General features: G+C 40.9%; 3 protein-coding genes across 3 annotated transcripts; 2 read left to right on the top strand and 1 right to left on the bottom strand.

Moving 5' to 3' along the window:
- The first annotated feature begins 55 nt into the window (after nt 1–55).
- Nucleotides 56–9,338, top strand: LOC111667298 (FYVE, RhoGEF and PH domain-containing protein 4-like). The gene is made up of 16 exons (XM_023422958.2): nt 56–303; nt 3,367–3,492; nt 3,676–4,252; nt 4,378–4,846; nt 5,017–5,162; nt 5,254–5,410; nt 5,518–5,656; nt 5,775–5,833; nt 6,039–6,182; nt 6,377–6,549; nt 6,994–7,024; nt 7,155–7,238; nt 7,330–7,455; nt 7,546–7,689; nt 7,862–8,002; nt 8,818–9,338. The coding sequence occupies exons 1-16, from the start codon at nt 177–179 to the stop codon at nt 9,136–9,138; spliced, it is 2,964 nt and encodes a 987-aa protein (XP_023278726.1). The 5' UTR covers nt 56–176; the 3' UTR covers nt 9,139–9,338.
- On the bottom strand, nt 9,259–19,576 carry LOC111667301 (DENN domain-containing protein 11-like). Its single transcript, XM_023422962.2, has 9 exons — nt 18,878–19,576; nt 16,998–17,097; nt 16,621–16,779; nt 14,523–14,679; nt 14,262–14,400; nt 13,461–13,592; nt 13,167–13,317; nt 12,517–12,585; nt 9,259–12,170 (listed from the first exon to the last, which is right to left on the bottom strand). Exons 1-9 carry the CDS (start codon nt 19,278–19,280, stop codon nt 11,975–11,977), a joined length of 1,506 nt encoding a protein of 501 aa, XP_023278730.1. The 5' UTR covers nt 19,281–19,576; the 3' UTR covers nt 9,259–11,974.
- A 286-nt stretch (nt 19,577–19,862) lies between these two features.
- arl1 (ADP-ribosylation factor-like 1) lies at nt 19,863–24,777 on the top strand. The gene is made up of 6 exons (XM_023422964.2): nt 19,863–19,996; nt 20,653–20,790; nt 21,883–21,964; nt 22,240–22,351; nt 23,194–23,372; nt 23,583–24,777. The coding sequence occupies exons 1-6, from the start codon at nt 19,993–19,995 to the stop codon at nt 23,611–23,613; spliced, it is 546 nt and encodes a 181-aa protein (XP_023278732.1). The 5' UTR covers nt 19,863–19,992; the 3' UTR covers nt 23,614–24,777.
- The last annotated feature ends 15 nt before the right edge of the window (nt 24,778–24,792 follow it).

Here is a 24,792-nt window from a genome sequence, read left to right as displayed (position 1 = left end):
TTAAATCAGAGGCGGTGCTTATCAAACAGCTGTAGAGAGATTAGTGGTAGTGATTGAGCACGTGAAGAGGTGGATACCAGAGTCTTGGTGGTCTCTGGCTTGTCGGTTTCTCTCTCGCAGTTTCTGTCCTTTGTGGTAACATCGGATGAAGTTCCAGCTGCAGTAACGTTGTAAAAATGTTTGACCGGAAGAAGAGGAATAGTCTGACTCTGAACTGCAGCCGGGAGACGGAGGAGTTCAGACGAGTGGCAGTCAGACGGAAGGTCAAAGGTGCTGCGGTGGACTGCCTTGCCTCACAAACAGGTGAGCTACCTTTCATTGAACAGATGATTTTTTTAAAAACTGAAAACACAAAATAAGTCGCCCATCTTTCTGACATTGAGGTAAACCCTGTTTTTACCATAATGTTATATCTCCTTACCTAGTCTGCAACTCATTGGGTTGGTGTATGTTGAGCTACTAACCAATGAAGCAGGCATTAAATCTAATCAAAGTAGGTATTTATACAACAATGAAATAGTTTATCAGGCCTATATTGTTGCATATATTTTGCTTTCAATGTAGTGTAGGTTTATAAATCCCACTTTCATGAAGGTTATAATGTTCAGTTTTTGTTTAACATGCTTAGAAAAGTGTTGGTATATATTTATGGTTATTTTCATCCCATTTATATCAGTGATGAAAGACTACATATGAGGGACATTCAATGAGAATAATGGAAAACTCAAACTGTTCTGTAAGAGAGTGACCAGGGTAGCGGGTATTACACTCCTTGTTGTGCATGGCTTACATCAGTAAATGCTATTTTAGCTGAGTTCCCTTATTAGCTTGTGAATGGAATACCTTTATATGAACTGCACTTGGTGTGTGTGTGTGTGTGTGTGTGTGTGTGAGAGAGAGAGTGTGTGCGCATGCGTGCGTGGCCCTTACATTTGAATTTTGTTCAGCACAGTTGGCACCTGTTAGCCTCTTGGCTTGTTGGATTACTGCAGTGAAATCTCTTTCCCCTGATTCAGCCTGGACTTTGCCTGTGTGTCTTGAGACCAGCATTTGTCAATCCCCCCACCCCCACCCCAATACACACACACACACACACACACACACACACACACACACACACACAAAGCCTTTCTGTTCCCCCACTGAGGCAGAACTATCTGTCTATATTTGAGAAGTATGCTTGCTCCAATGGTACTGTTAGATGCCGGATTCAACAGCACTGTTCATTGCTCCGACCTTTCTGGTGCAAATTATTCTTTGGCTTGGTGTGAGGCTTGTTGCAACAAACGCACTGCCAGAAACAAACACTGACATTGTTGCAGTAGGAGTGTTAAACAAGGAGATGAATACATTTCAAAACTTCCGGAAAGCAGTTGATCTGTACATAGTTCCTTCTGGAAGCAGTAAAAAATATACTGTAAAATAGTAGTTTGACAATTGGGGAAATTGTCTTATTCACTTTCTTGCCAAGAGTCAGGTGAGAACATCAGTGTCACTCACATGGATGTCCATTCAACATGTTATATTTTATTTGTTTAACCTGTGTAAAAACAATCTTTACAGGGGCTATATGCTGGACTGTTTCTTGGCTGGCAACGTTAACTTCTAATTAGATGAGAAAGAAAACAAATAAGCGTTGGTTTAGCATATTTAAATTCATTTATATATTATTTTTATTTTTCAAAATCTCTTCAACCTGACTCAGTTATATTTGGAAAAATAGCAAAAGATAAAAGCTTAATAATAATTGAAAAAGCTGTCACATATAGTTATAGACGTATAGCATATATCGTTCTCTTTGTGACTGTCTTTAAACGTTTGGTGCTGCACCTATATGTCAGTGACCTCTTGAAACTACACTGTGAGAGTAATAGTACAGAGTAAATCTGGACATGTCCTGAATGTTGTTTCTTAGGTGTTAACATAACTTGTAAGACTGGCAAAGGTTAGACTCTCTGAAGAAAAAACAGAAGTGAGAAAGCAGAAGTATTGTGCCGTTGAGAAAGTATGCTTTAGCCTTCTGCACATGACCAACAAATCTGTCACACTTCAGCAAAGCCAGGAGCGAACTGGAAAGCTTTAGTTTCTTATATAAGCAACGAATAACAAAGTTTGGAAATAAACTGCAGGTAAGGAAACAAGCGGTTGCATAACTTGTGAGTGTTTGTGAAGTAAGGATGTCAGTGTACAGATTTCTAAGAGTAATTAAACAGGAATGAATAAATGTGGTGTGTGTAGCATGTGTATTGGTGTTTACTGTTTTAAGAGCATCCTCATTAACAAAAAATGAATCCTCACCCAAAACATTCAATAAGTCTAAATCAGTGTTTGTTGTGTGAACTTGTGCGTATGTATGAAGAGGACGTAGAGAGGTTAAATATTTTGTTTCATTGTGACTTTTTTCTTATGCAAAATTAGGTAAAATTTTTGATATTGATGATGATAATGTTGTGATGGAAAACGATTACCAAGAGAAATATGAACAGGAATGTTTGTGCATGTAACATTTTTGTTGTCAGTTAAAGGCTCAAAAGGATCTAAATCATGGCCTCAAAATGGTTTACATTTGAGAAATATTGAACACCACTGTGTTCTTTCTACAGTGGAAATGAAACATTGTTCAGAGAGTTTATCCTAACATTGTTGTGGAACTTCCCATAAATGTGAGGCACTTGCAGGTTGCTTTGCATCACCTTCTGTCCAAACCAGCTCGATGGGGTTTAAGTCTGGAGACCGTGTTGCTCTTCCATCATGTGAAGCCACTGTTTAGTTCTGTTCCTCCGAAGTGTTGGGTCATTATCTTAGGATGAACCTCTGACAAACCAGTCTGCCTTACTTTGTTACCTGCCTTTTTCTCACCATTCTGTTAGCAGTATACTTCCTGCAGTACAATATTGTCCTAATAATGCATCTGAGGGTGTAGGAACAGTTTGTTCCATCACTGCCTTTGTACAGACAGAGGGTTTCATCCACAAAAGTTGTGGCACCAGTAGGAATTGTTTGCATTAACTTTCAAGGCTTCATTTACTTCCATTATTGCAGGAAAGTTAACCAATTTCTTAATCCTTGAAAAAAACAGTTTTCTATGAAATGTACATTATTTTTCAATTTTTTGTGACTTTAACCCTCTTTTTCTTTTCTTTTCTTTTCTTTTTTACCAGCTTATCATTTGAACTGCTTTAAGTTCAATAAAAAATGGAAAAATTGTGGTTTTCTAAAACTTTTCACCTGTGGTGTGAATTTTAAATTTGTAAGTTTAGTATTTCAATCAGTATAACTGTGATAAAGCCTCAGTAAACAGTGAAAGAAGTGCATGAAAAATATGTTTATGTGGTTTAAACGGTAATGGCACATTTCTTTTACTAGTGAGCAGTGGAGTGTGTGGCTCGTACAGCTGTGGCCATGCTTGTGACAGGGTCTGTGGATCAGAAACAAATTCCAAGGAAGAGCACGGAACAAGCCCAGCCAAAAGATCTCCATTCAAACCACAAGGTAGGCTGGAATCCAGTAGCCTATAAACATCACCTGAACTGCCCATGCTCACTCTGTTGAGTAGTGTAAATAATTCCTTCTTATTCTTATCAAATCTTGTCTTCACTCAACACTGTGTGCTGTGGTCAAAACTACATGCATTGGACTGAAATCACAAACCAACCACACTGTTTCTCTTTGTAGTGCCTCCTAAACCAGCTTACCTCCAGAGCCCTGTGAGGCCGGGACAAGATCAAGCCTACAGTCCCACTACAGGGAAATTACCGCCCCGAGTTAGTGGCACAGAGGAAGACCGGAGTCCTAACAGAAGTTGTGGATTTTCTGTTCCCTGTGTAAACCCTGCACAGAATTGCCTAAGCCCCCCTAGTCTTGATAGAGGAGGGGGGAGCTTTTTTTTGAATGGAGTACCTGGAGCACATATCAGCCCTACCAGACTTGTTCAGGGGATTCCACATCTTGCAAGCAGTCCAGTTTTAGGATCTCCAAGTCCAGGCAAAAGAGGCATTCAGAACTGTAGCCCGTTTAGGGAGGGTGGGCACAGCCCTGCAAAGTTGTCCCCAAGAAACCTTAGCCCTCTCACAGGAAACCTGCGGACCCCCAGCCCTGTTCTGTGGAGAAAAGGGAGCTACAGCCCCGCCAAGAACTCTAAATCCTGGCTGGGACTGCACAGAATCCCAAGCAGCAGGATGGAAGGACAAGAGATGAGGACAGGGAAATCTTTGAGTGTGCCTGACTTGATCGTTTACATGGATGAGAGCAGGTGGGACTCTTAATTTGGTCTGTTTCTGTACTTCAACTACCTAAATACCTTCGTGTAGCATGTAGAATCCAATTACTATGAATATAACTTCAACTTTCAATCATTTATACACTTTATTTCTGCAGGATTCCCACTGAAAAAGCTGAACGTTCTCCACTGAAACCACTGCAATCACCTAACTGCACTGGGCCTGTCATCACCATCAAAGCACCAACTAACCATAGACTCAATCATCCCACAAATGAAGCCCATCTATTAAGCGATGGCAGAGAGCATTCTCCAGGACAAAATGGCATCGTGCAGGGGAAAGAATGGCCAGTAGTAAATGGGAACGGAATAAATGAGAGCAATGAAAGCAAAATAGCCATAGGACATGGCTCCAAATTTTCCTGCCAATGGAATGAGGCCACTACAGAAGATGGCAGGATTCACGAGGAGTCTGTAGGAGAACAAAATGAGGAGGACAAGAGTAAGGAGAGAGGAGGAACTGACCCAAAAGATGAAGAGAACACGGAGCAGAAATTGTATAAGATAGCCAATGAACTCCTGCAGACAGAGAGGGCCTACGTAGCTCGCCTTCACCTGCTAGACCAGGTCAGTGTGGTGAAACACAATGCTTGTGATGCTAAACTTTCTTTCTGCAGCTCAATTTGTTCCTGCAGTGCCAGATAGTTATTGTTCTTGAGCGGCGGAACAAATGTTGGTGTAGAAGATCAACAACTGTAAAACTAATGAGCATGCCCTGGCTCTGACTCCCACCACAGGTGTTCTGCTTACGACTGACAGAAGAGGCAGGTCGAGGATCATTTCCTCCCGAGGTGATAAGAAATATTTTCTCCAACATTTCCTCTATCTACTCCTTCCACAGCCAGTTCCTGCTACCTGACCTGGAAACCTGCATTAGCCACTGGTGGGTTGTTTGTGTCACGAACCCAGGTGACATTCATGTAACATTGTCTGTTAGAGCAGACCCTTACCTTTTCCACTTCCACCAAATCCAGGTGTGAGAGGCCAGGCCTGGGTAATGTTCTGCTGCAACACGCACCCTTCCTGAGGATGTATGCCGACTATGTGAGGAACTTCGATCAGGCTGTGGAGCTGGTGAGGACCTGGACTGAGCGCTCCTCTGCCTTCAGAAACATCATCCAGGACATACAGGTGGGACATATTCAGCAGGTTATTCATCAGTATCTTTTCCTACACAGCTAAGAGTGAAAAGTGCAGAGGGCTGAGCGGGACGTAATGGGTGTATTATCCTGTTTCAGAGTCAGGAGGTGTGCGGCAGCCTGACCCTGCAACACCACATGTTGGAGCCGGTTCAGAGGGTTCCACGTTACGAAATGCTGCTGAGGGATTATCTAAAGAAGCTGCCTGAGGATCACGCAGAGTATGAGCTTGCTCACAGTGAGTAAACTGTACCATCTCTTCATCAGTGTGTCTCATAAAGTGCCTGTCTGTCTCTGAAGGCTCAGTTAAGTCTGTATCGAGCAGTATGACACTCTTCCTTTGTCTCCTCCCCCAGAGTCCCTGCAGACTATTTCCATGGCAGCGACCCACTCAAACAGTGCCATTCACAAAGCTGTACGTTAATATAACATACCACGTCATTTACCGTAATCCTAAGTAAGATTTCATCACTTTACACAACAAATGAAGTGATCCTAATAACAGTTTCTAACTGTTCTGGCATCTGTCTTTTTTTGATATTTTGAATTGTCAGTTGTGGGAATAATAATTGTCATACAACTGTGATTCTGTTTTTTTCACCATGTGTCTTTGCCTGTAGGAGAGCCTGAAGCGGCTGCTGGAGATCTATGAGATGGTTGGAGAGGAGGAAGTGGTCAATCCGACCAATGAGCTTCTCAGGGAAGGTCGCCTGCTCAAGCTTGCTGCCAGGAACACGTCTGCCATGGAGAGACACCTGTTCCTGGTTAGAGCACTGATTTATATTCAGAAGCATTTTTGTTAAGACAATGATCCATAATCTTTCTTTTACCTCAGTCACAGACTTATGTTAAACCGCACTTTTTCACTCAGCCTAAGAGCACCCTGAAATGCAGACCTAATATGGAAAACAGTTTGTAAAGTTAACCTTGTGAATTATTGTAATTATTTTCTCCACAGTTCAACAACTTTCTGCTGTGCTGCACCCCGAAGTTTAGCCTAGTTGGGCAGCGTTTTACTGTTCGGTGCAGAATTGGAGTGGATGGCATGCACGTGCAGCAGATCACCAATGAAGACCACCCATACACCTTTCAGGTCTCTGGAAAGGAGAGGACTCTTGAGCTGCAGGCCAGGTGTGTTTGCATGTGTGCGTTACATGTGGGGTGTATAATGCCTCGGACCAAGAACCAAGCTTTGGGTGCTGATCCATGTTCACATCCTGGAAGTTTTTAAAAGGACTTATGAGACATTTTTGTTATTTTCTATTGAATTACTGCACTTACTTAAATGAGGAAATCAGGCACATGTTTTCCATGATTGATTGTTTCTATGTATAATGTGATGCAGTTCATTTTCTATTATTAAATAACACATTCAGAGGCTTGTGCAGCCTTGGCAGCAGTACACAATCTGAGTACATTCTAGTTGTAAAGTGTATGAAGTTGTGTTTCATTTAAAATTACTGTCGCCTGTGAACACAACTATCTTTTTACTAAACTTCAGCATAGTGTACATTCAATGCATTAACCTGAATTCCACTTTAAATGTAATTGTTTTGTTGTTATCTTCTTTTTAAGCTCTGAACAAGACCGAGATGAGTGGATAAAGGTACCAGTGTCGTTTTATTTAGTGTTTGATGCTGCACATATATATATATATATATATATATATATAAAGAAGGAGGAAAAGATTAAGTTGTTTTTTTTTCTAAAGAAAGTCTCATCTGTCCTATATCCAGGTGATTCAAGACGCTATTGATGTGTTTCAGAAGAAAAATAAAACCCTCAAATTGGCTTCTAAGGAGCTCAATGTAGAAGAACCAGTAAGTTCTATAATATTTATTTAGAAAAAGTATGATCCAAAGACATTTGTGCGTACTTCCATCCCAGCTGTGACGTGCGTATGTTTCACAGATGGAGGAACTTGGCCGACGAGCCCCTCGCTGGATCAGAGACAACGAGGTGACCGTGTGTATGAAATGCCAGGAGCCTTTCAACGCACTAACAAGAAGAAGACATCACTGCCGAGCCTGTGGCTGTGTAAGTGACCAACGCCTTTGTAATGCAAACACCTGACATTATTTTTACCAAAGTGCACGATTCAGCAGTGGTGGTTTTTCTACTCCCCAGGTGGTGTGTTGGAAGTGTTCGGACAACAAGGTGGCTCTAGAGTATGACAGTAACAAGTTAAACAAAGTGTGTAAAACCTGTTACAACATCCTGACTGGTCAGAGAGGGGACAGGGTGGAGGGCAGGAAGAGAAGAATACTAGAGGTGAGTCTTTAAGGGTTAAAGTTTATGACAAGGTTTCAAATCAATAATTATAACTGTAACTTATTAATGTGGACTGTTGGGCATCTGGGAAGTCTCTTTTAAGGATCATTAAATGCATCATAACAAGAATGTAAGTCTTTGACATTCTCTTTTCTTGTGTGTTGTCTCCCAGTCTGAGGCATCTCCAGTGTCGAGTGACGTTGTAATGAGTGGATTCCTGCAGTATGGTGACAACCCCAAAACCTGGCAACGAGTGTGGTCTGTTATCACAAGGACTGAGCCTCCAGTCCTCTCCCTGTATGCTGTTCCACAGGTAGGGATGCTCTGTGATGAGAACATGTCTGGTACATTATTGTTGAATGCATTTTGTAAACAAACCATTGCATTTTTCAAGCTTTAAGTAGTGATCCAACATATTTGTCTCTGTTTGTATTTCACTATTATTTGGGTGGAAGTGTGTCTCTGGAAGGTTTCCATGTGATGTTGTCATACACAGATGACTCACTCATGTGGGGAAAAAGGGAAACTAAAGCTTAAATTGTGAGAAGCTGCTGCGCAATCAACTGCACAAACAGATTCTGAAGTAAAAGGTCAAAGTTTACAGAAGAGAGGCACACATGTTGCCACAGGCTTTTCTGATTTGAAAACAAATAAAAATATCATTTTTACAAAACTGTCCAGACAACTAGAACACTCTGTGAACTCCTTGTGATTTTGATGAGCCACCAGCAAAAAAAAACTTGTGCTTTTAAATCTGGATCAGGTGTCAGTTTATGTGGAGAGTGCAGGCAAACATGTCAAACAAAATTCCCATTCATTCATCATTCATCAAACTATTCACTGACACCACATGCTCTGCATTTAGTATGTTTCTCCTTTCATTTATTAACCTCAATGTATCACTGACTGACTGGTGTGCTTGTCACCAGTAGTATCATATGGGAAAAGTGACGCCGCTGCTTAAGAGCACACTTTTCTGTTGAAGCCTATTGTGGGGCTTTGTAAACAAACAAAAAACAACACGGATGAAAAATACAAATTACGTTTTTCCATATCGAATGTTGCCTTGCACAGCTTCAATTTTTGCTTCCGCTCCTTCTCCTTTTCACTCACCCCCTCCATCTCCAGGACGTGAAGCATCTGTCTAGTATACCTCTGATGGGCTGCAGTGTGGAGGATTCCCCTCAGGAGCTGCAGGGCCAGCCTTGTTTCTGTTTAGGTCAGTCCAAAACCACCCACACTTTCTCCTGCGACAGCCTGGACCTGAAACGGCGCTGGCTGACTGTTCTGAATATTGCTGCGACAGGCAGGATGCCAGTGTGCACGCTGATTGGCTCTGACATCACCACCAATGGCTCTGGATGTGGCATTAATGATAACGTCAGTGATGGAAGTGTCTCTAGTGGTGAGGAATTTCTCATTAATGGCAACAAGGAAACCCACTCCTGAAAGTTTAGGCGCACAAACCTACAACAACAGACCAAACAAGTTCATTGATTTTAAAGAGACAATGGTTTGAACTCCATATTTTAAATGAAATCTAGAGGTGAAATTCAGAACTGACAACTGTTTTCTTTACAAGTGGCTATGCACTTTATTTCTGAAATGTTTTACAGTAAAATAAATAAAGTGAAAGTGTTTTAACATGAGTCAGACTATACCTTCAACTACAAGGATGTTTTCTCTGTACAGGTTTGACTAAGGTGTCATGAAAATGTGCTTAAAGTTGTTTTCTTACAGTGGACAGTTGAGCGTGATTGCATGATTTCAGTGATACACAGGCTCAATGGGATCATTATTGTCTTATAAAACACATTCAACTGATCCCATTTCTTCACAGATAGATACAGCAATAGAATATTTACACTCAAACATTTACAGCTAAACAACATAAACACACTAAATAAAAAAAGAATAAATAAAAAATGAAATGGATAAGAATGACCCCTGTGAAACATAATGACTTGGGGTGTATCCTAACACAAACTCTCTTGTTTGTGTCATGTACTCAGCATATATCAAGACCAAAGCACCAGATTATCGCACTGTGTGGCATGTTTCTGTCAGAGGGAAGAAAACTTCAGAAGCAAATACCACCACAATTGACTTAAAGAGATGTTACTTTACAGCACACGTATTTTCAAGTGTCGGTGATGAAATGATGTTAGTTTAAAGAAATTTCCCGCAGACACTGATCTCGGTGTTTCACATGAACTATACCTGATCTATGCATGAATGCAGGCTCAGACTGAAAATGTCCCACAAAGGGGAGACACTTAAAGCTGCATTAATAAATATGTTTTATAATAACAGAATCTCAAATGACAACATGTAATGTGAAAGGGTCTAATCTCTGTTGTTCTATTGAGCTTTAGCCTCTAAGATTTTATTGGACATTTACTGTATGGTTCAGTGTGACTGCTCTCAAACCATGTCCCCAGCATTTAGTTGTTTTTAGCAAGAAGTTACAATGAACTGTTTACAGATTGTGTGTTGCTTACCCAGCACTAAACAACAGACATGATGAAAAATGTTGAACAGCTAGCAGCTAATAACTCAAATATTTTTCTCAAGAGTTGGTGAAGACCAAAGTAGAGTTTAAAAAGCAAACGTAAGACATGACACGACATGAATGCTAATGCTTTTCTGTGAATACTGGATGCGTAACAATGCAATTGTTTACTGAGGAGTTCACAACATTAACACTGTAAAAGTAGTAGCTGTCATTTTAAAGCTCTTTAAAGCCCCTAGTGGCCAAAAACAATTAATAATGCACCTTTTAAACTGCAATAAAGAATGCAATTTTTTTTGGTCACTTGTGGGTAACAGGAAACAGGCTGTGAACATAACATTAAAATCTAAGAGCTGGCTTTTAAGCTAGTAAATACACATTATGTTCACCAGCTAGTCACTAAGCGTGTCTGGTGTTTGGTGCTGAGCAGGTGGTGAACAGTGGGATTTTAAAGCTTTGGCATTAATGGCTGCCAAATCATGTGATAATTCTCTGTAGGTTCACCTACAGGTAACCCATTCCACATCATCAAAGTGTTCTCACATTGTCATTTGATACATTGTTAATATAAAAATAATATTGATTATAGCCGCTTTACATTTCTTGAAACTTGTGATCTCGTTTCTTTTATGTCACTTGCGACAAGAATAAGATACCCTTCCAGTTTTGTTGCTAAAGGAGCTAAAAATAACTTATATGCTGCTGAGAGTGCGTCAAAAATATGGACGACTTAAAAGGTATCGAATTGTGTTTAAACCCATTCCTTCTGAGAATCAGCTGAAGTTGCTAGTTAAATCCCTGTCTGTCTTTCTCTTGCTGAGCTGAAAACACAACCGGACCGTTAAGAAAAGCTTGAAACCCCTAAACAGTGTTCTGACTATTTGTGTAACAGCTTATTCTGAAATGCAGGCCCATATTACAATGTGCATTAAAGCCATTTCTATGCGCCTTTGCCCGTTGGACATCATTAGAAATCTGATTTGGTTTCAGCATAGGCAAAAAACATTAAATGGAAATACTGGATAGGCCAAATCCATCAACTGGTCATTTTCCACTTAATCAGCAGTGGTTACAGACATGGCTCTTGAAGACAAAGGCGGTTTGATCTGGTGGTGATGACACATTTCAAGAATGGAGGCCCTGATTTAGATAAAGAGGCTTAAAATGGGATGTTTAAATCCAGCACTTGATACAAGGATAGTAACACTGGCAAACAGTCAGACCCAAAATCACACATACGCTGACACATTGTACACAAAGAAAAAACGTAGCATTATTTACAGAAAGGCTACCTCTCTTTCACTTTCATACATTAATCATCAGTACATGTTTTGTTCACTGAAAATCTCCAAACCACTACCTTTAACCCAGAGGAAGTCCTCTCCTCTGTCATTCAATTCCATTAATTCAACTTAATGTCCCAGTACTGTACATTCCTCATGAAGAATTATTCCTGCTGGGGAGTGAGAAATCCAACTCCATGGTGAGTTTATCTCCATGAGGCTGTATCAAGCAGAATTGACCACATTACTCATGAGATATAACTGTTATCGTTTCTCTTGCCATCAGGTTGAGGGAGCAGAACCACGGTGAACAAGGGACAGGGAGATGTACAACAAAAAAAGTTATACTGGAGGAATTTCTAGAGGCTCAAACTGTCTTTAAGACTCCAAGAAGCCAGTAGTGCAGCACACAGAGTTGGCTCAAGGCAAATCAACTCCCTTTTACAACCAGCAGTGATGGAAAGCAGAAAAGCTTGCCATCAGTTGTCTCTCAGCTGCAGCAAAGCTGCTCTGACACCAGCAGGGTGTCATAGCCATAGATCTCCAACAGGTGGAGCAGGAAGAGCCTGTCTCCATGGGGGTCCAGACCCATGGCTCTCACACTCTCCTGTGTCAAAGTGGGATCAGGGCTTCCCGCCACCTCACTCAGGGTCTGGAAAATTCGGTTGTTTTGCTCCAGGAAAAACCTGGGAAAGTTAACAGTGGGAAAACAGGTGAGTCTGTTACTGTTTGATTCACTTCTTCTGTTGTTCAAATTCCTGTAATCACTTCAATACATTTCTCTAGGCTGAACAGTAGCAGTGATAACATGAATAAATCACAAGAAATCTGTACAAATCTGCACTGTGAGACATAATGACCGTTGGAGGAAGAGAGATCTGGGGATTTTGCCAGACTCAATCGTCTACCTCTTGGATTTTAAGTTTCCAAGTTATCCCTGTGACAACTGTCATAAAAAGAACAACTCATGTCAGGTGGTTAACCAGTAGTTACCACTCCACTGCCTGGTTAAATGAATCATAGTGCACTTACAGAATAAAGAGATCCTCTTCACTGGACACACAGTCTCCATTCTCCTCCTGGGAGTACAGCAACATCTGCCTACACACACACACACGCACACACACACACACAGACACACACACTGAATTTCTGGAGAACCCACAGGACTGAGAGCACTGTCTGTCCTTGAGCTTTACACCAAGATATGTAATGTATACTAGTTCTGTTCTGTGAGGCTGTTCTGTGAGCTAAATGCTACCGTTAGCATGACAAAAATGCTCACAGATACAATGTGTTACATGTTAGTTTTGTGTGTTAGCATGCTAACATTTAGCTAATTACTCAATAATAATAATCTTGTTACTCAAGCAGGAGGAAATAGTGTATTTGTTGGGCACTATTTTCATCTGCGGATTAATGCACATTTCAAGCAGGTGGACAGTAGGCTATAAGTCGAATTGAAAAAAAACACCCAGTCACCCAGGCAACAGTATTGATGTGTTTCAAGTTTTTAGTAATAGTTTTTGGACAACAATCGAGCTCTATCACAGGAAATATATTTTTTGGGATTTGTTGACAATTTGATAAATATAGAACATCATCATCCTTATCTTTTTCCTTACTTTCTTATCTTGGTAAGTAATGTGAACTTTCAGCAGTAGTCCTGTTGTGGTACCTACCTCTGCTCTGTGAGTTTGCGATATTTCTCCCGGTCTGCGGTACTGAGTCGGAGCAGAGGCTTCAGGCCGTCTCTGCAGGTTTTTACATTCTGATTGTCTACATACACATCGTACAGATCCTTCTTCTCCTCAAAGATCTTCTCAGTAGTACCTAAACATACAAACACACGGGAAAACAATTGAGATTCAGGAGATACTAGTCATACCTGTGAGAGGTGTGTATTAAAGCCTGACTCCTATTTCAGTTGGTCTTTTTCTTCACAAATGTTAAGCATGTTTCTAGGATCCACTTACATGCTACATAGGAGAGCTCGTTCTCCAGAGCACTGATATCAGCCACATTAACATAGAAGAAGGGGCGGAACTCAGGCACGGCCACGCTGACCCCAGGGATGGAGATGTTTGCCAGGCAACAGCAGCAGTAGACTGAGAGGGGGTGGAGGGCGAAATTAGAAAAATTATGCATGAGTGTGGGAGAGAAAGAGAGGAACACAGGATGTGAATGTGTGCATGACGTGTGGGCTTTCCAACACTGAGACAGCTGGAAAGGAACTGCATGTATGCTGACATGCAATCGCCAGACTCATGCAATAAATTAGTAAAAGACAGTTTTCTGAATAAATAAATAAATAAAAGAGAAATATTTTTTTAATGATGATTTTTAAATTAAAAGAATACTCAGATAAATACCACTTTCACTGTGATTGAGTCTTCAGACTGTTAGCTTAGCCTAGCATAATGGCTAAAGCTCAACACCAACAAATTACCACTTTCACTCTTCAGTTTTTGTACAAATTATACAAATGAGAGAAAACATGTTAATTAGTGAACTTGAAAGGTTCTGGTGGGCAGATGTTTTTTAACCTTTGGACAGAGCCAGACTAGCTATTTCCACTTGTCTCCAGTCTTTATGCTAAGCTAAGCTAGCTGTCTTCTGGCTCCACCTTCATACTGAACAGATAGGCATGAGAGTGGTATCAATCTAATTGTTTCAGTCTAGGCAAGAAAGCGAATACACGTAATTCCCACAATGTCAAATATTTTCTTTCAACTTCTTTCGGTTCAAACCCTTGTGAACACATCCACGTTTCTCACCCCTGTAGCAGACCACACCCACAGGAGGAGGGGAGAAGATGAGGATGCGTCTGCGGAGGAGAGCCAGCTTCCACAGCACCATGATCTGCTCTCCAAAGAAGCGGATGAATTGGGACATACATCCTGCTGGGTGGGTGATCTGGTCCACAGGTATTCACACACAGAGGCACACAAGGTTATTGAGTAATAAAGTGTAAGACACATTTCAGTCAGAGACACCAGTTGGCATAGTTGAAATCTAGGTGGAAAATTCCCTCCTACCTTCATCTCAGGGTGCATGCTGTGATTGATTGCAGCTCCCCAGGCATTGGCTGGACCTGCAGTAACAACACCATCTCCACTGGGGGGCAGGAGCGCTCTCTTGTCCTCATAGAACGCCTCCAGAGGAGAGTAGTGGCCTGGAGACTGGAGCTGGAGCCTGAGGGAGGGGATGAAATAATATCCAAAGTCATTGTCCTATAAGTAAAAATTAAAGAATGGGATACAATGAGCGTTATTGAGGACAATACGTTGGTAAAATATATTATTGCTTGCATTAAACTAAAATAAATATAAATCAGTCACAAATGAATACTTTGATAATGCCAATCTGTCCAGCAGCTGAATACTACTGTGCACAAGGCAACCACTGCCTCTTGATGTATATGCATACCTTGATTTCTCCCTTGAATAAATGTTCCAAATGATGAGTTAACTCCACTTCTGAAACAAATGATCAGCTGCAGCCCTTTCTTATAGAAATGAATATGTCTATGGCTTGGGAACCATCAATCGGCAACAATGGACTGGACTGAATTGAACTTTCAACCATACGCAGTGGTCTGGATGTCAGTATGGGAAAAACTATGCTACAAAAGCACAGAGGAAAAACAGCTGCCAACACTGCTACACCCAGACTTTGGCTACAGATATTTATGTTAAGGCTTTGGTAAATATATTATTTCTTGGTACCTTGCAATGAAAGCCTTTCTAAAACTAAGATATGATCTGATCAGGGCTGCAACTGGTGATTAATCTTTGAGATCATTTTTAATTATTTGTTTAGCCAATAAAATGTGAGAAAATTGTGAAAATATTTCTCTAAACCACTTCTTCAAAATATTTAAAAACCCTACATTCTGACATCTATATCCACACACTAAAAAATATACAATACAGAAAGGGAAGGAAAAATCAGCAATATGGTATGTCAGATCATAATCTCATTTCATACATGGGGTCTTGGTAATTTCTGTAAAATACCCCGACAGAGCATCCTGTGTAACATAGTTCAACCCTTCAAATCCATAGATTACCACTATCCGTTTCACAGTAGTCCACTAACAGGTGGAAACTGGATTATTCAGGCAGCAATATAAACATGACCAAACTGTACCAAGGATTCTCTTGTACACATACTAACTTTACCCTCCTATTATTAGACCCCAAGACACATCTCCACTTATCATCCCTACCCTTGCTCGCACAAATAGCATTTCTCTGTAAAACACATGAGTTCCATTAGCTGCAAATGCCAGGAGAAGATAAATAACAGGCTCAAAATCAGAGAGAGAGGGAATGAGAGAAAGAGAGAAAAAAGGGAAAAGTATCCATAAATTCCTTAATATCCTAATCACCTCATGACCAACAGAGAGCCCTTTGTATAGGAAACAGACGACTGCAATAGCAGTCAGCAGATGGGGAATCTGGAGCGAGCTACATGGGGAAGGATGAGTAAGGAGCATGACCGCTGCATGACTGGAGGCCAGGAGAGGACAGAGAGTGGGAACTGTGGAGGGGAAAGAGAAGAGGGTCAGGGAAAGCAGAAAGAAAAGAGGGACTGAATAGAGAGAGGGTTTTTCAAAGGGCCACTGAAGAGGAAGTGTGACAGGGGTGTGACAAGACTTCAGATGTAACACTGAAGTACACAGGGCTGTTTATACCAGCAAAAAGTATTAATGGGGTCAAAAGAGAATGGAAGTGTTGTGTTGCTGGAGGAGATAAAGGTTGTCAGAGAGAGAGAAAACTGAAGTGTGAAAGTTGTCTTTTTGAGATGATGGAAAAGAAAGAAGAGGAACTGGACTAGTAGCAGTGAGAAAGCCACACTAGCAGCTCATAGAGGCTGTGTATCTTATTTTCATGGTCTGAACATCTCCACATATTTGTCTGAAAAGTCAGAATGGTGCATTCAAGTGCAGTCATATAAAGTAGAAATGCATTCAATAATCAGAAATGAGCAAGTGAATGAAATGCTGTTCGAAGTTTCACTTAGTAACAGATATATATATAGATGGATAGATGGATAGATAGATAGATAGATAGATAGATAGATAGATAGATAGATAGATAGATAGATAGATAGATAGATAGATCCTCTTACCTGACCTGGTGCTCCAGGAAGCTCATGTAGCGGTAGAGCAGTGTGTAGGAAGGAGACAGGATCCCTACTGACTTCATCCTCGCCCCCCTCTCCACCGTGCTCTCCACCGCCATGTTGGCAAAGCAGGCCAAGCCAAAGTAGCTGCCCTTCCGGAAGTAGCTGTGGATGCAAGAGAGAGGGAGACAGACGAAGCCATGAGTCAAGAAAAGCAAAGATACTGCCAGATGGCTGTGCCTTTTTTTTTTTTTTTTTTTTTCCAGGCAACACTATGTGTTATTCTGTCCTGCCAGGAGGGAGACATGGGGCTGCATCCTAATACTCACAGTCAGCCTCCTCCATTTAGTTGTTTGCATACACACACACACACACACACTTACATGAAATCTGTGGTGACTCGGTGGGAGCCGCTGGCGATAGCTTTGAACTCCACACCCTCCAGGTCCATGTCTTTGGGCAGACACCACTCCAGCATGTTTCCTATCACACCCACACAAAAAAACAAACAATAAGAAAACAAACATGCAGGCAGACAAACACTGATACAGGAACAGACGGTAAATATATTATCACCATTTCCTTTCATATTCATGATACAACAGTGACGCAGCCCGGCTGGATTCTTTGGACTTCATTTTGTGTCGGTTGAGCAGTGACGCTCGAGCAGCAGCTGAGCAAATATGGTCTGATAGGAGCAAGGAAAGAGAGTAGGTGACTCAGCCAGTGCGGTTTTCAACCTAATCATTAGCTACCTGTATCAGTTGGGAGAATTTCTGCAGAAACATAAATATATCGCCCACCAACTTAAGGCTGCAGGTCTGTATCACCCACTGAGACATAGGCCACCTGCACCTGAACACCAAAGGTGCTCTGTCACCCATCTGACAGCTGTTATTGACTTAAAGTATCAAGCTTAAAGTACCACACAGTGCTAAAGGTATTTGCTGTACAGACAGAGCATTATTAAACAGTCACTGCTAGGTAAAAATGGGTTGCGGTGTAATATTTTTAGAAAATCAGGATGGTTTGCTTTGATCTGTGATGTATCATTTTGCTCTTCATGCTTGACTAAAGCCTCTAACAAATGATCCTAAAATCAATATTCTGTGTGAACTTTCTGTCAGCCTTATAAAGCATTATTACAGGTGCAATACTAAAGTTAGCCCTAATTCTACCTTAATGAATCCTCTACCTGTTCCAGTGCAGTTGGCCTATAGACTCTCTTTTTAAGACTCATTTTGTAGCTTCAAAAGTGGAACTACAGGGCTTTGGGGTGCTGACCACGTGGTCAGTTCAAATCTGGTTGTATACCTTTGTTGCATATGTTCCCCCCTCCTTTTTTCCACTCATTTTCTTCTCTTCTCTGTTAGCTCTACTTTCTAATTATAAAAAACACACCCACCAAATTATCAGAAATGGGGTTTACTATGTGTTATAAATTGGTAGATTATTGATATACAACATGCATTTGCACTAGAGGCCATGGTAACAGTACTAACCGTACAGATCAGGAATTGATTCATCTGATCCACCTGGAGTCTTATTTCTTTGCTTTCCTGCAAAGCCCCTATCAGACTGCGTGACATTGTGTTAGTGGTGGAATATAATATTATCAGTGACCCTTTCACTGAACAAATATTTAAAAAAAAAAAAAAAGCATCATTATCAGCAGTTCATCACCTTATTCTCCTGGTCTCCTTTCAATCTGACATTCTGCAAAAACTGAAGAAAAAAAAAACCCAGCTCCACCCTGTCAGGCTTCTCCCGTGTAGCATTCAAGACAGGTTTTTTTCTTTTAACATTTTGAAACATCAAATCCTCTGATTCTTAAATTGGCTACTATTTCACAGGGGCTTATCCTGTCTTCAAAATGCCCCTCATTAAAAATGTATGGGCCTTTTCTGCAGGAACCACCAGCTGATTGATTTCCATCATAAAACTCATCCTGACATTTGGAAATATCTGTTATGTAGGAAGGCTACAGGAGATGACATGGCTTTTAATCATATCTCCAAACTTATGAACAGGTCAGAAAAAGCCACACCTGTAGGAGAAGGGTCTGCAGACTTGATACAAACATGCGCTGATCATTCTGGGCGTCAGACAGAATGATCTGAATCCGTTGTATTAGACGAGGCAGGCTTCATCTGTTTCCCCCCTTTCCTGCCTATAAACATAATAATTTCCCTTTCTCTGTAAACATTTTGTATTTTATTTAATATAGCAATGCTAATTTCATGTTGCATATTTTATACCCCACCTGATCTGGTGTTGAATGTAACCACAAAAACCGACACAATCTGGTCCTTTTCCTCCCATTTCACCATCCTGTCTTCCAGCGGCACCTCCCTCGGTCCTGAATCCGACAGATGCTCCTCCTTGTCGGGACGCAGCCCTTCATCCGTGCCCGCCGGGTTGCTGGAGGTCATGGGCGGGGTGCTGCAGCCGTCTGAGCTGGAGACAGACCTGCTGGGAGTGGGACCCCCCGGACCGCTGCTCCACCCAAAGCCCGGCGCGGAGCATCCTGATGAGGCACGGGTGTTAGAGGGGCTCGACAGACGGTCCTTAGCGTGAGCTGCCGCCGGTGCTGCACCGCCGGGCTTCTCCGCTGACGGAACCTCCTCCCAATCCAGCAGAGGGGCACGGTCCGACCGCTCCACCATCCTGTCTGCGGTCCAGCCTCGTCAGTCTCACCGCGGATTGTAAATGATGTATCAGCCGACGTGCACCAGGTCCATCCGTGGATAATCACACATCAGAACAATTACCGCATTGTGAAGTTATTTCTAAACAGTTCAGAACGGTTGCATTTGGCATCAAATCAACGTTTTGCAGAGCAGCTTTCACATCTAGCTTTTAAAATCGTTCTAGTCTGAGGCGATCATAAATTTGATGCTGTTGAGAGAAGGCAACTCCTTCGTCTAATGTGAGTTGCATTCAAAACAAATCACCACCTACGATCACATTCCCTTCACTAAGAATAGCTGTGGAACATTTGATAACAAGAGTTAATTTCGGCTTCTTGAATGTACCCTGCACCACAGCGTCGGGATTAATCTTTTCTTCGCCAGCCGCACTTTCGATTAAAGATTTACGTTTTTCTAAAGCAGTGCATTTACGAATCATGTGTATAAGATCTCAAAGACGATTAATTTGTTGAATCTATTGTTGAAAATATTTTGAGTGTGTGCCAATAGTCACAATTAGTCTATTCCACAGTTAAACGTGCAATTTTGAATGTGTCGAAAGTTGCGAAACAAAATCCAAGCTAGAGTTGGTGACATCGTTCAGCGACACGTCAACTACACGGAAGAAGGTCTCAGTCCAACCTGCGGCTGTATTTATTGCTGATATAAGGAGCATAGTGTTGTTGAAATGGGTGAGAATTTTAAATGTTGGTCGACAAAATATGTATTTTTTCCTTTTGTGCCTGTAACCTACGTGCGTATGAATACTTATCCTGATAGATACACACATATCTCTGTCTGCCTCACTCAACGCGCAGAGCGACAGTTGCCAGTTCGCTAGCTAACGTTAGCTATTTACAGTGAATACCGTATTTTTTTCATCCATGGTGTTTTGGTGTGGACAGTTACTTAATGTATTTTTCAAGCAATTCAGCTTGGTTGCTCTTTATCTATATGTATATCTATATAATGGTATCAAGGGCGTAACTTAAAAAAAAGCACCACAACTTGCGGTTTTCAGTTAATTCCATCATGCCATGGTTATTGTAGCTAAGCTAACCACGGCTAACTTGCTCAACCACCTGATACTGACTGAATGATTAGCCATTAGCCTTTGAGTAACCTTTATATTTAGGTTTTTTTTGTCATCATTCTTTCTGTTTATAAAAAGTCAAAATGATATGTAATGCCCAAAGTGATGAGTTACATCTGATACATCTAGACTATTCAGTTCATAATTAAGATGGAACAAGGAAATGCTTGCTGCTTTAGTTGATAAATGATCCATCCACTAATCAAAATCTTAATTTCTCAGCACTAAAAATTTCTCCTGCGTGTCTTTCTCCAGGTGGTTTCTTCTCTAGTCTCTTCTCTGGCCTTTTTGGCACCAGGGAGATGAGGATTTTGATCCTTGGTTTGGACGGTGCAGGAAAAACTACCATTCTGTACCGGTTACAGGTTGGAGAGGTGGTCACCACAATCCCGAGTATGTACTGCTTTTCTCTGTTTCTTTATTTCTATACTTGTGTAGTGTTTATTCCTCATCACACACCATCTCTAGGTCTTTTAAAGCTTTTAAAGTTTAACAGATGCACTTTTTTTTTTAAAACAGTGGTGTGAGAACAACCTATGTTTATACAGTAATTAGATTACATATGGCGTTGACCATTAAACCTGCAGGCAAATGCTGTGACAGGCTCGACAAACACGTGCAACCAGTCCAGTCGGCATTCCTCTTTGACACACAAGTGTTTTGACTGAAGAGAAGCAAAGCTGGTGGGAAGAAACAAGTTAACTGACTCTAATTTAACAAATTTAATTACAGCTAATAAAGAATGTACTGACATATTATTTTCATGTGATAGCCTCTTGTAAAGCAGGGTATTTTTTAGCATGATAACAGTCACATGGACCTGAAAACATATTCTGGTTGTCGAGGCAGGTTTCACAATCATTGCTTGTTTAATTGCGTGCCTTTAGTCATCTCTGAAAACATCCTGCATAATTTCTGTTTCTTCATACTTTTTAGCAATATTCTCCTTTTCTTTTTCTCCCTGAATATGTAGTTGATCAGTATGTTCACATTTACCATCTGGAGGGGTGTGGCCATGGCATCACAAACTTCACATGTAGACATGGAGTGCCACTGCTGTTTGTTGTCAGTGTTGCTCATTTTCAGATCTTTGTGGCCTACCACTGATTTATATATTAAAAAAAGGTGGAACTATAGATTTTAAGTTGTTTAATGAACCCTCACTCATCATTTAAAAAAAAAAAAAAAGGAAAACAATATTGTGTATTTCTCATGACTAATGTGACTAGCCCGCAATTAGTTTCAGAGGGACAGGCTTCAGAGACTAAAATTCAGCATTATTCCTCTCCTGCTGTCTTCTGCAGATTTCATGGCCTGAGAATAGAAATCAAATTAAGGAAAAAAAGCTGTGTCTGCATGTGTTGCAGTGTTTATCATAATTGCAGCGCTCAGCAGAAGCATCACACCGTACATCCAGATACAGCAGTGGTGAGAATCAGGCTCATGTACTCTGCCCTCACTGCAATTGGGTTTCTCTCCACACAGCAATCGGCTTCAATGTTGAGACAGTCACATACAAGAACCTGAAGTTCCAGGTGTGGGATCTGGGAGGACAGACAAGTATCAGGTAGGTGTGGCAGAGTATAGCTGTGCTGTGAAGGTCCCAGGTGTCAATGAGTGGAAATGAAAGCATGTGGAGCAAGAACAGCTCTAAACAGCTTGATGCTCTGTCAGCACCTAGGAGACTTTTCCCAATTTTATGTTAATTTAAACTATTTTTACCTCACTCTTTAAATGTAGTAACATTATCTTCATGGTTATGTCTTTGCACTGTCTAACCGCCAATCAACTGCTCACTGATTAACCTTATCTTTTACCTTTCCTCCTCTGTCTAATTCACAGGCCCTACTGGCGTTGTTATTACTCAAACACAGATGCAGTCATCTACGTCGTTGACAGCAATGACCGCGACAGGATGGGCATCTCCAAGTCTGAGCTGGTGGCCATGTTGGAGGTAAGATGACCAGTTCTCTACTACAACCTAAGAACACTCGTGAGGATATTTCATTACAAGCTAGAACCATCATGATAGTGATATCCAAAACTTTGGTTTAGACTGAAATTTCTTAACTATTGGATAGATTTCCATTACATCAAATCTAGTCATTTCCTCTGCTGCCACCATGAGGTCACATTATCTCTTTGAACACTGGTACTTGACAAGGTACTGTGGTCGTCAGATCATATAAGTTGTTTATTAAGGCTCTGTTATATGGATATATGAGGCATACAACCACAACTGAATATCTGCCACTTTGTAGCATTTAAATATTTCACATCAAAAACAATTTGTCTGGATATATGTAGTTTTAATTCATCTTTTAAAAATGACAGTACATCATTTCAAGAGTTTAACTTTTTTTGATGTGTGGTGTGTTTTTTTTTGTTTTTTTTCCAGATTCAATTTTGAATTAAAACTTGTCAAGCCAAAAAAAATCTGGTTGCTTAATTAAAAAAAAATTCAAATTTATACTGCATTTTTGAAATTGCACTGTTGATCTAGGAATTTAAAAAGGAAAATTCAAGCCACATGAATTCAAAGTTTTTAGAGTAAAATGTTTAAAAGTTGTCAATTCAGTGGTATTTGAATTTTAACAAGTATTTAAGAGTGCTTAAATTTCAGCTATTTCATTGCTTATAAGATACAAATTATTACAGTGGTGTTTATTTTACTTTCATGACACTGATATTTGGAGCTGCCACTTGGCAAGTCTCTGACTACTAGCTGGCTTTTTGAAAATTAAATCAAAACTTCTATTCTCATGATGTAATTTTGTGACTGTACATCTTATACAGGAGGAGGAGCTGAAGAAAGCGATCCTGGTGGTATTTGCAAACAAACAGGACATGGATCAGGCAATGACACCCACTGAGGTGGCGAACTCTTTAGGCCTTCCCGCCCTCAAAGACAGAAAATGGCAGATCTTCAAGACCTCAGCCACAAAGGGCACAGGCCTGGACGAGGCAATGGAATGGTAGGCTTCACCATACGTATGTGCTTTATCAAGAAGTAAGAGTAAATTCATTTGTAATGGGTCTGAGGTAGGAATGGCACAGTATGATTGATTTCATAACAAGTTAATTCCACATTCTCTTCACTGTTAGTTCATACACACATTGCACAGCATGTTATCTGTTCCGTGTGATGGCCGAGACTGAATTATATTTGATCTCTGTCCTTCAAGGTTGGTGGATTCCCTGAAGAGTCGGCAGTAAAGGCTCACCCACCCACTCTGTATATACTCCTGACCCTTGACCCTTCTGTATGAAGCCTTGTGACTGACCCCCTCCCCATGTCCCACTTTCCTTTGGACCAGTGCTTGCACTCCTGCCCTCCTTTCCCATACCCACCTGAAGCCTTGGCCAAGCCCTCCCAATGCCTTTCAAGCCTGGAACTAAAGAGCGAGGGCTGCAGTAACGTCTGGACACACACTACACCCAACTGAAGGTTTTAGAGAGCCGTAGGACTGCAGGGATGGATGGGCAACAGTTAAACTGCAGTATTTGCATTTTTATATGTTTTGGAAATGCATCCAAGTGTCAGTTAATTAACACCTGTGAACATGTCAATTACTGCTAATTTTATGAATCCATTTGTAATAGTGTCAACATTAAAATGTTATCATGGCGTAAGAGTAATCAATAATGAGGCTCTGTGAAAAGCATTTCTGAAAGCAGGCTGGTCGCTGCATCAGTTAGCTGCAGCTAATGATTTCCAAGAGGGAAATTCTGAATAATCTGCATGTCCCAGAGAACTTGGATTAGTACTTGATGGGCACTAGCAAAAAAACATGCCATGAAGATCCAGCAGGAGGCAGCAATTTCTCCCATTAAAGCACAAAGATCAGAGGTCTGTTCCTAACCTCAGCAATCAGTCCAGGACACATCACTGAGAAGCAGCTGCTGGGTTTTAGTTTGCTGGACAGCATTGAATTCCATGTCCATGTTAAGTGCAGCAAATCCAAGTTTATTTACAAAGAGATGTTATTTAAACTGCTGACCTGTATGACATGTTCTGATTTACTTTTGGAAAGTAAAATTAATTTGGCTTCACACTGATTGAAGAAAGATTTCTCTACATCTACTACATGTCCTCTAGCCAAGTGTTACTGCAGCCTGGGCTGTTGTTGTACTATAGTCAGGCAGATGCAATGACATGGATTTCTACTTTTTCTTCCTGTTCAATTGTGTTCCCAAATTTTTAAAATATATTGTGGTGGTTAAAGCCTTTTTCCATTGAAATCCTTGAGTGCAGCTTTGGCATATTAGTCATTTAATTACTGAACACTAACTGTATGCTCAAAGTTTTATGGAGGCATAATTTATATCTGCTTGTACAGTGACATTTATTCTCAGTAAAGATTGCTATCAGTGATTGTACCATTACTGTGTTAA

This window comes from Seriola lalandi, unplaced genomic scaffold (genome assembly GCF_002814215.2).
Source record: "Seriola lalandi dorsalis isolate HSWRI2012SDOR001 ecotype SW California unplaced genomic scaffold, Sedor1 jcf7180002054688, whole genome shotgun sequence".
NCBI lineage: Eukaryota > Metazoa > Chordata > Actinopteri > Carangiformes > Carangidae > Seriola > Seriola lalandi.
The sequence above is the reverse complement of the archived record's forward strand: the minus strand, read 5'-3'. Positions and strand labels throughout refer to the sequence as shown.

What these genes read in the sequence shown, in the direction of transcription:
- LOC111667298 (XM_023422958.2), top strand. Translation starts at nt 177, where the DNA reads ATGTTTGACCGGAAGAAGAGGAATAGTCTGACTCTGAACTGCAGCCGG. An exon ending in ACATCATCCAGGACATACAG is followed by an intron (nt 5,411 to 5,517) that starts GTGGGACATATT and finishes ATCCTGTTTCAG; the next exon opens with AGTCAGGAGGTGTGCGGCAG. An exon ending in GGAAGAGAAGAATACTAGAG is followed by an intron (nt 7,690 to 7,861) that starts GTGAGTCTTTAA and finishes GTTGTCTCCCAG; the next exon opens with TCTGAGGCATCTCCAGTGTC.
- arl1 (XM_023422964.2), top strand. An exon ending in AGCTGGTGGCCATGTTGGAG is followed by an intron (nt 22,352 to 23,193) that starts GTAAGATGACCA and finishes CATCTTATACAG; the next exon opens with GAGGAGGAGCTGAAGAAAGC. An exon ending in CTGGACGAGGCAATGGAATG is followed by an intron (nt 23,373 to 23,582) that starts GTAGGCTTCACC and finishes CTGTCCTTCAAG; the next exon opens with GTTGGTGGATTCCCTGAAGA.
- LOC111667301 (XM_023422962.2), bottom strand. Translation starts at nt 19,280, where the DNA reads ATGGTGGAGCGGTCGGACCGTGCCCCTCTGCTGGATTGGGAGGAGGTT. An exon ending in TACATTCAACACCAGATCAG is followed by an intron (nt 17,098 to 18,877) that starts GTGGGGTATAAA and finishes TGGGTGTGATAG; the next exon opens with GAAACATGCTGGAGTGGTGT. An exon ending in GCATGCACCCTGAGATGAAG is followed by an intron (nt 14,401 to 14,522) that starts GTAGGAGGGAAT and finishes CCTGTGGACCAG; the next exon opens with ATCACCCACCCAGCAGGATG.